The sequence below is a fragment of the Lissotriton helveticus genome, chromosome 4_1 (assembly GCF_964261635.1).
Source record: "Lissotriton helveticus chromosome 4_1, aLisHel1.1, whole genome shotgun sequence".
Taxonomy (NCBI): Eukaryota; Metazoa; Chordata; class Amphibia; order Caudata; family Salamandridae; genus Lissotriton; species Lissotriton helveticus.
The window spans coordinates 297,399,517-297,414,475 of record NC_136063.1 but is presented as its reverse complement, the minus strand read 5'-3'; the positions used below and the strand labels follow the sequence as shown (position 1 = coordinate 297,414,475).

Below are 14,959 nucleotides of genomic sequence, written 5' to 3'. Positions count from 1 at the left end.
AAAGATGGAAGTGGAAGAATTCAATGCTGCCCTACATTCCTGTTGGCATAACGGGAAGTAAGTAAATAAGGAGACTTCTCAGTTATTCGATGTTGGAAAGGTTCAAGGAGATCAAGGAGAAGTGGCCTTCTGGAAAGAGGCTTTCAGGCAGATGTGTATACCATATAAGAGAGTGGAATGAGAGGTTTCAGTCTCCGAGAAATGTTGTAGGGGCACAAAAGTATTACCAATATCCTTTAGGTGCATACATTCAGTGCATTCTCAGCACCATTCTAAGTGATAGATTTCTGGTCTTCTTAGCAACACATTTGGAATTCGAAGGCTTTTAGAGTGTTAGAGGGCTATTATATCCCATTATTGTAAACCCAACCTAATGCCTCACTTTCTTTCACCCTCCACTAACAATTTATCAAACTCGAAAGCCATTTAATATACTTCTGATCAATTACACTGATCAATTGATCAATGTTCGGAAATTTGAGGACTCATTACTTGATACAATCTTTCACCCTTATGTCAAGTAAACCTTCGGGGAATTTCTTATTGACTTCCATTGTCCCCCATAAATTCATTTGGAATGCGATTGTCAGGGTGAGTCTGGTAGCATATATGGAAAAGGGGGAACAAAACTGGAGGAATAAAACAAGATGCCTTGACATTCGCAGTTCTGCCCTCTTTTGTGTCCCATCATATCTCTGCAGCTTTGTAATTTAACCAATGAATAATAAGAATGCTAATCCAAATATTGTTATAATGTTTTCTCTCAAACACTTTGCCTCTGCTGTACACTTCTAGCTCAATTCCTTCTCAGGCTGCTTTTTCAAAAAGCCTTTTGGGTGTAACACAAACTCTGATACCTACTGACCCATTTCTTATCTACGTTCTCTCTAAACCGTCAGCGAAAAATGTATAGCTTCTCAGTCAAACAAATCCAAGACAAAACCTTACCAGTATGTTTAACTCTGCTTTCAGGGATGGTAGCAATACTGGAAGGGTGCCGGTTTAATTAATTGTTCATTTATACTGGCTATTTTAGCTCTATTATGATTACGCTCTTAGTGTAATTGGGTGTATTTTCTAATAATTTATTTTATTTATGTATGTATTTATTTATAGAGCACCTGAATCACCCCTGAAGGGGTATCTGCGCTATGGACGTGCAACAGTAGGCCGAGAAAGAGGAAAAGTTAAATAATACAGTTTTGAGGAGCCTTCTGAATTAAAGTGGTCAAGGCATTGCCGCAGGTAGGTAGGGAGCTGGTTCCAATAGAGGGGGGCAGGGTGAGAGAAAGCTTTCCTACCCATCCTCGATTTTTTGATCCGAGGAACAAGGAGAAGAGATTTAGTTGCTGAGTGAAGAGACCTAGTAGGTGTATAGTGGTTGAATTTCCTTGCAAGATAGATAGGGCCCTTGCCAGTCACGGCCTTGTGGACAATGTAGCAAATTTTAAACTTGATTTGCTAGCGTACGGGGAGCCAGTGAAGCTGTTGTCGGAGGAGAAGGGAGGCCGTTCTGGGTGGAGCATTCGAGACAAGGCGCGCCGCAGTGTTTTGGACTACCTGCAGTCTGCTCAATGAGGACTCATTAGCTGAGACCAGGAGGGCGTTGCAGTAGTCTAGGCGGCATAGTACCAATGCCTGAATCAGAGGTTTCCTTGTAGACAAGGGGAAAAAGGAATGACTCACCGTAAAAGTCCAAGCACATGTAAGCAGGAGCCAGCAGTGTTTGCCACATGTTCTTTTATAGTCAGTGCCTGGTTTAGGCATATGCCAAGGTTCTTGACAACAGTCTTAGGTACAGGGGAGTCACCTAGATCCACCGGCCACCAATCTGGTGACCACAACAATGGTGCATCTCCGAAGAGCATAATCTCGGTCTTCCCTGCGTTTAGCTGAAGGAAATTGCTCCTCATCCAGTTTCATATGGCTATCATACCTTCAGAGAAGGTGGACTGGGCCTTAGGAATGGATTTATTAAACGAGAATAAAAGCTGAGTATCATCAGCGTATGAAATGAGTGTGAAACCTAACGTCCTAAGTAGGTCTTCCAGGGCAGCGACATAAATGTTGAACAAGGTAGAGCCGAGGCAAGGGCCCTGGGGCACTCCCTTGGTCAGATCCATGATCTTTGAACGAAAAGCACCTAGGTTAATGGTCTGGGAGCGGAGGGAGAGAAAGCTCGCCATCCACTGAAGAGCCAATCTTCGGAGTCCAATTTCCTTCAGTCTACCTGAGCAAGATCTGGTGGGAGACCGTGTTGAATGCAGCAGAGAGGTCAAGCAGCACGAGTAATAATGATTGTCTGCTGTCCAGGGATAGCCTAATGTCAGTGACAGCAATCAGGGCTGACTCAGTTCTATGCCCGTGCCTAAATCCAGATTGAGAAGGATCAAGGCTTCCACTAGATTCGACATGGTCAGACAGGTGTTTATTAATGTGTTTTTCCAGTAACTTGCTCAGGAGGGGTAGTAGAGAAATAAGTCGGAATTGGATAAGTCATCCGCAGGAGCCTTTATATTCTTGCGGATAGGAATGACTTGTGCCGCCTTCCATTCAGTGGGGAGATGTCCCTCTCTCATCGAGAGATTGGGGAGCGAACAGATGGGCGCAGAAAGTTGTTTGGAAAGTAAAGTAGAGATTTTAGCTGGGATGATGTCCGGGGGGAGCCTGATTTTACTGTAAGTAGCAATGATTCCACGTCGTCATAAGTGAAGGGGGTAATTTTCCAACAGCTGCGCCTTAGTGAGTGTAGGTGGGCTATAAGATACAAGACCCTGCCGAGAGCTACCAGCTGAGGTGATTTTAACATTGATCAGATCAATTTTCAGTGTAAAATGCATTGCTATTTTATCACAGAGTACTTGAGAGGGAGCCTCCTCATTGTTGCATGCCTTTGGGTTGGTGAAGGATTTGAGAATCTGATATAGGACTTTAGGGGCATTCCCTGCCTGGTTGAGCTGTAGTGCGAAATGGGCTCTTCGCGCATTAATATGTGAAATTTTGCGTGTTCTAAGCTATTTGCAAAGACTGAAATTGATTGATGTGTAGCATTGAATTTCTCCGCTTATTAAATATTTCACTAGAACATTTGCTACATATCAACATATCCATTAAATACTCGTGTCCCAAAGGGATGCAATTTTTTATTGTTATTATACTAGCAAATGAAGCTTTGGGTATCAACATTCAGGGCCATTTGCAAACCTTTTGTGGTTACTAATTTTAGAGGTTTAAATAGCAGCATCAGTGCTCAAAAAGCAATGTTGTTGGAAGGGCTATAATTTAAATAGCTGAAGAATACAGGACTATAGGACCTCTGTGCAGAGCCTATTCAACCTCCACTTGTGGATACCACATCGCTTTAGTACCACAGCAACGTCACAGAGTTGGTGTTCAAGCATATAATTCACCAAAAGGTACAGTTAACCCGCAGTGCACATCCTCCACCATTTTACAGGCAAAATATTTAGTAGGGCAAAGATATTTTGGTACCTGGAAGTTCTTTTGCCGGTATGCCAGATCTCCACGAAACTTTATCTCCGTGCAGTCTTTGCTGTAAATTTCTTCGCAGAACCACTGAAAATAAAAATGGAGGTTAAAACTGTGGTAAAAATTGAAAATATTGACACGCACGTAAGCTGTGCTTTAGGTTGTCTGTCAGTACAATATGCGATTGAAGCAAGCACGTTGACTACAATCTTCGTCTCAATATAACAAGAAATCAGATCATCTTATTTTTCATAAATAATATGATCTGATTACTGTTAACTTTTTGTGGGATTGAGTTCCTAGAGGAGCCACTTGAAGTTCAATAGTTCAAATTTACAGAAACAAAAATACACAATCCAAAACAACAAAACATTCAAAAACAAAATATCAATGATACAGCCCTGATTCATGTACAAGTAGATTTTGTATAAAGTAACAAGCATAAATGATATCCATGAGCAACCAGGCTTATACAGCTTAGACGTCTTAACTAGTAAAGATGACTTACAAGAGGTTTCAAATGGTTCACCTAGTTTAATTTTGTAACTAATGTCTTAGTTTTTTGTAAGACTTCAAAGGAGATGCATCGTTCTAGTTTTCCAATCCTTACTATCGTTTCCATGTTGTTGAACACGAACGCCTTCCCAGTGACCACTGATGCATGAGCTACTGTCATCTTTAAAAGATATTTTGGGGTGAGCTGCAGGAAACAAATCATAGTTCAAGACACAGCCCGGGAAAGCTTAAGACTTAAGGTATCTGTTGTGCAGTCCTGTTTCCCCTAACACTTCTGCAGAATGTGCAAATCCAGAGGCGGCAAGTCTGGGATGATGTACATGAGCATGATTCTCTTTTTTTCACCCCATACAGAAAACATTTTCCCACATGCCTGAATCCTACCTGGAGTGGTGGGGCCTTTTCCCACACTTAATACACTACTTATGCACACTACTGATACTAGATGAACTTAACGTCAGAGGAAACATTCAACTGGTGTCCTACATATACAGAAGGTCCAGTGTCATCTCTCTGCCCATCTGAAAGTCAGCTCCTCCCAGCACCAACTTCAACATATCTCACCCATGTTCATCTCATCGCTCCTTTTCAACGTCTACTTCATCCTGCTATCCGATCTTAACAAGTCTTCAAAACGAATTTGCTTAACTAAGCCAACAATATAGTTCACCCTAAAGTTGCAAAGCCTGAAGAATCTATATGCTCAGAATGTGACCACTTCCTTAAAGCAGACAATCATCAAATATAGAGTAAGCACCCTAAATGTAATTTTCATTCGAACTACCAACCAACAACCATCTTGGCCCAAGAACTTGACTCTCTGCCAGCAAAATCAGCGTTCATTTTAAAATTTGAGAGTAAACATGGAATTCAGCCTTTCTCTACTAACAAGAAATGTATTATACACCATGCATACTGTTTGACACATCATCCCTCATCTACATTTCCATAATTTCTACAGGCCAGCATGACCTTTGCTATGTACTAACTATATTTTTCAAATGGCCCTGCTCTTTATATTCCAACGATCGATTGCAAAGGATCAAAAACGTGCCAGTAAAACAGTTCCCAAACATTTATGTATGGGAATGCATCACATGAGTGCTCCAAAAGCTCAGCCTTTAAGCACTCTGCATTGTACACTGGGCCATCCATGGCAAGGGCCCATGCATCAGTCAATAAAGGCTCTAAAGATACATACAGAACACAAGCATCTGCTCTAGACTATTGATCGGTTAAACCCATCGGGGAAATATTCTTCATACAAGTACTAAATTACACTAGCCCTGAAAAAAAAATCCAAAAAGTCTTGGAATTCAGGAAAGAATTTAAGTCCAGTTTTTTCCCCAAATAGATGATATGATGTAGGTTCATACAAACCACTTAACAAGGCTCCATATTTCACATAAGGTAAGAGTAGGCTTCAGATGGCCTGGGATCACATCCAACCGGACCCAACAATAAAATTAAGTTGAAGAGATTTGTTCCTCAGCTCCCTTTTCTCCACCACATCAAGAGATGACAGCATAAGAGCACCACTCTAGTCGTAATACACAATATCAGAACTCTTCACCCATACACCACATTACAATTCAACATCTTTTCAACTAAACATTCCCTGAGGTGTGGCGCCATGACTGTTCGGCTATTCATATGGGATAGGAAATGATATAAGTGCAACAATTCAATAATTGAAAGCTTAATAGTATGGGATTCAAATATTTGCAAATAATGACAACCTTTCAACTGCACTTCAGGTATGAGGGAGGTTAGAGGAGGTATAAGAAAAGATATGCCACCACGTCCACCACCACCACCACATCCACCACCACCACCACGTCCACCACCACTATGTCCGCCATCACCACGTCCACCACCACCACGTCCACCACGTCCACCACCACCACCACATCCACCACCACATCCACCACCATCACCACCATTACTTCCACCACTATCACATCCACCACCACCACCACGTCCATCACCACGTCCGTCACCACCACCTCCGCCACCACCACCGCGTCCACCACCACCGCGTCCACCACCACCGCATCCACCACCACCGCGTCCACCACCACGTCCAGCACCACCACCATCACCACTTCCACCACCACCAGCCCGTCCACCACAACATACACCACCACGTCCACTACCACGTCCACCACCAGCAACACCACCACATCCACCACCACCACATCCACCACCACCACGTCCACCACCACCACTACCACGTCCACCACTACCACGTCCACCACGTCATCCACCACCATGTCCACCACTACCACGTCCACCACCACCACGTCCATCACCACCACGTCCACCACCACCACCACCACGTCCACCACTACCACGTCCACCACCACCACTTCATCCACCACTACCACGTCCACCACCACCACGTCATCCAACACCACCATGTCCACCACCACCACGTCCAGCACCACCACGTCCAGCAGCACCACCACCACCACCTGTGACAGGTAAAGTGTCACTGGAGGGCAGGGGTAATAGGAGTGTCCATACCGGCTGTACATGGGACATTTAAGGATGCATTGGGTGCGAGAAGACTGGAATAGGGGCTAGAAGTATTACACCAGACCCAAGATACATTTTGAAGAGGTGCAATGTCACAGGGGCTCCTGTAAAAGCACTCACAGTATCTCTACCTCACAGTGGCATACCTGCACGAGCCACTCACTCAAAGCAAGCATTGGTATAGCCAATAGGTCTCGCCTTTGGGACCTTATAAGTGCTTAGTCATGCAACACTTGATGTTGTTGCACCAAGGATATTGTGCTGGATAACTAAACACTTATAAGGTCTCAAAGGCGAGACCTATTGGTTATGCCAATGCTTGTTTAGTTCATTATTAGTCCGAGTCTGCTTTGCAGCATAGGCTGCCCTCCTCCTTCTAGACCAGTTGAGTCCTTCGCAGATTTCGGGGCTCCAGTCAACCCACGACCCAGGGACCACAGTGATCTTGGGTATTAAATAAATTAGCACTTCCCGAGTTAGGGGTCTCTCAGCATTAACAAAAGACGCGGTCTGATGCACATTCCTTCAAGTAAAGAAATTGAGCCGTGGCATGTGGCTCCCAACGAAAGAACAATCAGGTATGTCAAAGCGTGGAGCTGGAAAAATACAAAGGTAAACAAACTCATCAGCTTTGTCTCTGTGCATGGTTCTACATCAGTTGAAAGACTGGTGTATTAACATACAGAAGAGTTAAACTGCAGTCTAAAAGTCTTCCACTTCCTTTCAACTTATGATCTGTAAAAACATGAAAATAGACAAGTGATAATAGCATAGCTGGAAGGCCAGCTACTAATACCACTAATATCCTTCAAAGGCAGAGCAGTGACACTGTGTCAAAATGCCTTTTAACAGGGTTTTAAAAAGGTATCAAAGGCAGTCAACAGGTTTCGACGAAAGCAAGAGTTTATGTTGGAAAGAATCTACCACTTGAAAAAATATGTCAGCTTGAGCTGACTACCTTGGCTTTAAGACGCAAGCAAAATGAGTTGTAGGCAACAAACAAAATAAAGGTATTTAAACAGGTTAATATAAACTGGCACTTAATTATAAATCACTCGGGTTTACTTCACTTCAGTCTATTTACGTCAATAAATTAAAAAGCACATTAACACAGCCAGTGGCATTATTTCTTCTAATGAATAACAAACTCCACAGATCTTCAGTCACTTTCAAAAGAAAGCAGGAGGAGAAGACCGAAGAAAAACAAAAAGAAGAAGAAGAGTAAAATGGGTAAAATGAGCCAAAAGAGGGGAAGGGGGAAAAGAGATTAGAAAAAAGAGGTGAGGGGAGTAGTGAGGATGTGAGATAAAGTGGAGGAGAAGAAATAAGAAGATGAAAGAAGGGGAAGATAAACATGGGAGAGAGAAAAGGTGGTAAGGGTGAAAGGCACGAGAGTTTGGGAGAAAATTAAAAGATGAAAGAAATAGGTGTGAGAGAATCAGGGAAGAAAGGAGGGTACGAAGAGACAGGAGCAAACAAAATAGAATAAAAGGTCAGAGGAATAGAGAGGAGCAGAAATGGGAAGAAAGAGAACAGAAGTGAGAGGGAATGAGAAAAAAGTGGTGGAGGAAAGGGGCGAGAGATGGGAAGAAAGGAAGATGAGAGGGAGAAATAAAGGAGGAAAGAGAGAAAAGAGGGGAGGAGAGTTGTGTAGAGAGGGGAATTTGCTTTCTGGGCCGAACGGTTGCACTTTACAGGCCTCGAAAAATCATTGAAATGTTACTAGACCTGTAGGTCTAGCAGTTGGATAATCTACTCGACATAACTGTAATGTACTTGACCCATAAACTGTTCTCATTATGTCATCCTAGGAAAATGCTTTGTGTTGCAGTCACCTTTTTCTTCATTATCACATATGAGAGCACCTTCCAATGTGTGTACGTTCAGCACTCCTGCTGTACATAAAGAAAATATTTGGTGTGATTTAATAGACTAAATGTTTGCTCTAAGCATAATAAGAATCTAACCCTCATGTAGGGTACACATGACCCCTGACTTGCCTCTTAGTTTCCATTAAAATGGCCACAAGCTTTCCCACTAAAATGCAGTTTTACGTATAAAACTAAAAATTGGCCTGGATTAGGATGTCGGTCGGGAAGCCTCCGACCGCTCGTCGGAGGCTTACCGACTGACATCATTGGTTTGATGTCCGACCACCGTATTTCAATGACGGCGGTCGGAGTCTAAACCAGGAGGTCAATCCGACTTGCTTCCGACTGGCTCAAGCCAGTTGGAACCGTCATAATCCCTTACGGACAGGGTTTCCACCAATGGGATTATGATGTCAGTTTCCCACAGGCTTTCCATGTCGTGCTTTCCGACACGGAAAGCCTGCCGGGAAGCGACTTTGGGGGCTCCAAGCAGGGTCCCCCTCCTTCTGCGGTCTCCAGTTGTGGGCCAGGGGAGCACCTATGGTGCCCCCCTGTAAACCATGAGGTGCCTGCCATATGGTGCAGGGATTTACAGTAACTCCACTTTCTCTATGGGAGCTTGTGCTGCGGCAGGTTTCCGACCACCGCACAGCTCCCATAGGGAAATGGGAGTTTGCAACTGCACCATTTGCGATCGCATCGCAATTGCGGTTTCGGAAAGCCGACCCGAGGTCGGTCTATTTGAAAACTGCAGAGATGTCGGTTGGAGGCATCTCTGATCTATATCATAATCAGGCTCATAGTGTTTAAACAATCTGTGGGAATTGTGTTTCAGAGGAAATTGTGTTTCAGTAAACATATTTATCATCTGCAAATTACCAAGTAAAGTGTTATGATTTGTTTTCATCCTATTCAAATATTTATTTTCACCATGCAGAATTACAAAACAAGGGCTTTCATAACTACTGAATTGTATTTTGAAATGTTTGTACAGTTCATTATTTAGCTATTTAAATTAGAAATGTTTGTTAGAAAAATACATGATAGCCTACAGCCTTTCGTTTTTACACTTTTTGGACAGCATGTTTGTCAGACGGTTCACTTTACAAAATACTCAAACTTTGCAGTCAGAAAAAATAAAGCAATTGTAGATGCGAACTGACTTTTAACCTCAGTCTCTAAACACAGAATAAATGTGACAAGATAAGAACAAGATTTAAAGGCAATTCTAATGCTCATTAACTTTGTGAGTGAACAAATGCGTGCTGGGTGTCAACTCGCCAGAAGAGGCGAGTAGGCCTTAAATATAGCTCTGCACTGATAAAAACGAACTCGCCATAAAGAGTGGGCAAGTCGATTTCTCGAGGCTTGCCTTTAGTTGAGAGGGTGCTTACCAAGTTGTCTTTGCATTTTTTTTTCCAATGTGTCCCTTGAGTGTGAGGTTTGTATCCAGGATAAATTGGTTGAAAATTGTGGTTTAAAGACATGACTTTGACATCACTTTGACATCACTTTGAGCCAGGTTTGGTCTATGTATTACTTGCTGTTCTTGGCAAAGAACAAATTTAATCTTGATGGGTTTGAGCTTCAGTTAGGTGCTCACATCCAGGACTGAATGAGGTGCAGGAAGTATACGAGGAGACTTTCAGTGAGGCGAGTACCATCAGCCTGTTGGTACATTTCAATGCATTTATAGGTGAGCCAAGCCCAATAGGCTTTATGTGTTAAGAGGATTCTTGTGCGCCTTTCTGGTCCCAGGGTACTCACACAGGCTTCACCTGTCTGGTAAGGTGCCATATCAACAGAAACCTTGGGAACAAACAGCTTTTAGGGTGAACTTTCAGGTTAACATGTGTTGTTTCTGGACGTTTCCAGGTGGGCGTGCTCGAGGAAGAAGCAGAGACTTCAGTGATTCCCTAACCCAGGCACACCTCTGAGGAGGACTGGTCCAGCACTTGCTAGTAACACTTCCCATCCTATCCCTAGTAGAGATCTGGAAGGAGGAGAGAAGGCTAAGAGGTGAACTGGATTTAAAAGAGAGCTACTGAGACAGTAAGGGTTGGTAATGGAAAGAGAAGGACAAATACTAACAGCCTTCTTTATTTTTAATAATCAAACAGAAATGTAACATATTTTGGGGTGTTGGCAACGTTATGCTTGATTTAATAAGTGAAACAAGTTAAAACTAATCAACTCAGGACTTTGGTATGCCCAACCCAGACAGATGGTCCCATAAGCGGGGTTGCCAAGAATCCACATAATGAAGGCTGACAAGAAGACTATAATCATATAACACCACCAACCCAAACCTGCTACAATAGACCAGCAAGATACTGCATCACAAAAACACCTATCATGAAGACTATGCAGGGGCACACAGCGTCGGCCAACAACACACTATGGAACCTATATTAAAATTCAAAAACAACAATTGATGGACAGAATGCAGAACAATGTCATAGATTCACCCCAGTACAGTGATCTGGGCCCAAAATCCATTGTTTTTTTGCTCACCATGCCATTCCAGGTTGGACCCAGCCATATGCAAATCAGTCTTGGCCCTTTCGCCCAATGGGAACAGTCCAGCCCGAACTGCCAGGCCAGGTCCTCCCTGGACTGGAAACAAGCATCCTAGGACCTGTTTCGTGGTTTCACCCCTCTTCTGCCAGGATAGTTTGAGTCCAGTAGCATGGAGAGCAAGGGACCCACGTCTGGGCATACCCGTTCCACTCTGGGTGACAAACCAAAAACAACAATTGATGGATAGAATGCAGAAACGGCATACATTCACCCCAGTTCAGAGATCTGGGCCTAAATCCATTGTTTTTTTGCTCACCATGCCATTCCAGTTTGGACCCAGCCATACGCAAATCCGTCTTGACCCTGCGCCCAATGGGAACAGGCCAGGCCAGGTCCTCCCTGGACTAGAAACAAGCATCCTAGGACCGGTTTTGGGGTTTCACCCCTCTACTGCCATGATAGCTTGAGTCCAGTGGCCTGGAGAGCACGGGACCCACGTCTGGGCATACCCGTCCCAGTCGGGGTGACAAATGCAAAACAAGCATTTGCAATGCAATAGGTCTCGCATTAGGAAAGTTTGAGCTCTTGGTATTGTAAATGACAAATATTTTATTTATGTGTTGGTTTTGAAAATAGCAAAATTAATAGCTTTGTCATTTACAATCCCAATAGTTTTAACTTTCGCAAATGTGACACCTATAGCATTTGTAATGCAATATGTGTTGTATTTACGTGGCTTAGATGTATTGATATTACAAATAACAATGGCTTTTAATTTTTTTTAATAATTAATACTTAAATAAAAGTTATTGTAATTTATAATGGCAATAGCTTTAACTTTTGTAAATATCTTTTGTGAAGATTATGTTCAGTGTATTTTATTGTGACGAAAATCCAAGAACAAAAGTGAAATATTAACATCTTTTTAAGACATTTGTAAAAAAACTTGAAACATTGAGAGAACATATTTGAACCAGTTGTTGTTGAATGGTTGCACAGATTGATGCTGTGGTGGCGCTGAGTGATGTTGTGGTGGCGACGAGAGATGCTGTGGCGTTCAGTGATGCTGTGGTAGCGCATAGTGGTGTTTAGGTGCCCCTAAGTGATGTTGTGGTGCCCCTGAGTGATTTTGTGGTGGTGCTGAGTGATGCTGTGGTGTTGCAATAGATAGATAGAGTGAGGGCAATAGATAGAGTGAGGGCAATAGATAGAGGGGGGCGATAGATAGAGGGGGGGCGATAGATAGAGGGGGGGCGATAGATAGAGATAGATAGATAGATAGAGTGAGGGCGATAGATATACAGATAGATAGAGTGAGGGCGATCGATTGATAGATAGATAGATAGAGTGATAGCGATAGATAGTGAGTGCGATAGAGTGAGTGCGATAGACAGATAGAGTGAGGGCGATAGAGTGAGGGCAATAGATAGAAAGATAGATAGAGGGCGATAGATAAATAGAGTGAGGGCGATAGATAGACAGACAGATAGAGGGAGGGCCATAGATAGATAGAGTGAGGGCGATAGATAGATAGAGTGAGGGCCATAGATAGATAGATAGGAAGATGGTTGTGTGTGTGAGGGGGTTTTGTGTGTGAGGGGTTCTGTGTGGGGGGGTTCTGTGTGTGGGGGTTGTGTGTGGGGGGGGCTGTGTGTGTGGGGGGGGTTGTGTGTGGGGGGGGTTGTGTGTGTGGGGGGGGTTGTGTGTGTGGGAGGGTTGGGGTGTGTGGGGGTGTGGGTTGGTGTGTGAGTGGGGGTGGGGGTTGTGTGGGTGGGTGGTTGTGTGTGGGTGGTTGTGTGTGGGTGGTTGTGTGTGGGGGTTGTGTGTGGTTGTGTGTGGGGGTTGAGTGTGGGGGTTGTGTGTATGTGTGGTGTGTGTGTGTGGTGTGTGTGTGTGTGGTTGTGTGTGTGGTGTTGTGTGTGTGTGGTGTGTGTGGGGGGTTGTGTGTGGGGGGTTGTGTGTGGGGTCGTGTGTGTGGGATCGTGTGTGTGTGGGGTCGTGTGTGGAGTTGTGTGTGTGTGGGATTGTGTGTGGGTTGTGTGTGGTGGGTTGTGTGTGGGGGTTGTGTGCGTCTGGGGGTTGTGTGTGGCTGAGTGTGGTTGTGTGTGCTTGTGGTTGTGTGTGTGTGTGTGGCTGTGTGTGGTTGTGCGTGTGTGTGTGTGTGGCTGTGTGTGTGTGGGGGGGGGTTGTATGTGTGTGGGGTTGTGGGGGTGGGGTTGTGGGGGTGTTTGTGGGGTTGTGTGTGTGGGGTTGTGTGTGTGGTTGTGTGTGTGTGGGGGGTTGTGTGTGGAAGGGTTGTGTGTGTGGGGGGTTGTGTGTGTGTGGGGTTGTGTGTGGGGGGTTGTGCGTGTGGGGGGTTGTGTGTGGGGGGGGTGTGTGTGGGGAGGTTGTGTGTGGGGTTGTGTGTGTGTGTGTGTGGGGTTGTGTGTGTGTGGGGGGTTGTTTGTGTGTGTCTGTGCGGTCAGACAAAGATGATCACTGCACAAGTGATAGAAAATAGATTTCTGAGGCGATTCCCTCCTGTCCCTATGGCCATCCCTTCTTATATTATCCACCAAGAAGCAGGGATAAGTTTTATAGCAGAGTTGATCCAACTGCAACACTTACTTCTGGGGCATAAGGTCTGGACCAAAGAGGAAAGAAGCCTCAATACTAGATCAATTATTCATGACCGCTTGGCACTTGATTATGATCAAAAGACATTTTGGTTGAGGAGTGTGAAATCATTGTGTGAAAGTCTGGGCATGCCTAATTTCCTTGCTTACACAGAACAGCTTAAAGGGATCGGTCGAGATGAACTAAAGCGCAAAGTGCTTAGTAACCTCAAAGCAACTAGATTAAAGGCTGAAAGAGTTAAGCCTACGGTGATTGCATATCTGGAAGTGGGTTCCTTACTGGGTTGCAGCCATATTTGGAATGGGGGCCGAGATTCATATTGACATGCCTTAGATTAAAAATGCGCGAAACCCAAATGAATTACATTACGAGCATGCATGTGTTCCAGGCACCTGCAAGGCTGTCCGGAGACTCCGTGATAAGATACGAGAGCAGAACGACAGAGCTGCTTAACAGGAGAGCGAACCCTTCTTAAAATGGTCAATGACTGCATTATGTAGGACAGCGAGATTAAGACGAGGGGTCGCAGTCGCACTGATCTCTAGAGGGGGCGGGGAAATGTCAGGCACACCCACCAGCTTTATGTTTATTCTTATGCGGAGTTGAATGTTTATAGTTCACTAGCTGCAGGGTGCCTGCTGACGTAAATAAGCAGGAGGATTTTCTTAAGTGCCACTCAGTCTGAAATAGTATTGGTCAAAAGCAAAGAAATACAAAATTAGGTCTGTATCCCGGCTATGAGGAGACCTGGGAGGGCGGGGCTGCCCGCGCATGCACGGCATTTCTAACTTTTATTCTGAAGAGTCCCAGTTACATATTCCGCGCATGCGCGGGCAGCCCCCGCCTTCCCAAGTCCGGCAGCTGAAGTCCCGGGTCCCAGGAGGGGGCCCGGGTGAAGAACATCGGGAAGCCCGGTGAGGTAAGAGGGGGAGGGGGGGTGTAGCTGTGTGTGTGCGCGTGTGTATGTATATGTGTGACTGTGTGTCTGTTAGCTGTGCGTGTTTATATGTGGGTCTGTGTGCCTGCGTGGGTGTATGTGTGTGCGCATGCGTGAGTGTGGCTGTGTGTGCACGCGGGCGAGAGCCTGTCTTGCTGTGAATCTGAGGCAGGGGATGTGCACGGCGCCGGGCTGGGCGTGCGCGCCCACGAGGTGAAGTCAACGCTCGTGCCCGGCCCCTGTCTCAGATTCCCAGGAGACGGACGGCTATAGTTGTCGAGCTAGACGCATGCAAGCATGCGTATTCTAGCTCGACCTAAACAACAATTGATGGACAGAATGCAGAACAATGTCATTCATTCACCCTAGAATAGAGATCTGGGCCTAAATCCATCGTTTTTTTGCTCACCATGCCATTCCAGTTTGGACCCAGCCATATGCAAATCAGACTTGACCCTGCGCCCAATGGGAA

The 14,959-nt window shown here is 44.8% G+C and overlaps 1 protein-coding gene across 1 annotated transcript in view; it reads right to left on the bottom strand.

Annotated features, from left to right (window-relative positions):
- C4_1H8orf76 (chromosome 4_1 C8orf76 homolog) overlaps positions 1-14,959 on the bottom strand; it is a 179,496-nt gene that overhangs the window by 108,472 nt on the left and 56,065 nt on the right. Inside the window, exon 2 of the mRNA XM_078686821.1 lies at positions 3,493-3,576. Within this exon, the coding sequence (XP_078542947.1) occupies positions 3,493-3,576 (84 nt within the window). The remainder of the gene's footprint in view (positions 1-3,492; positions 3,577-14,959) is intronic.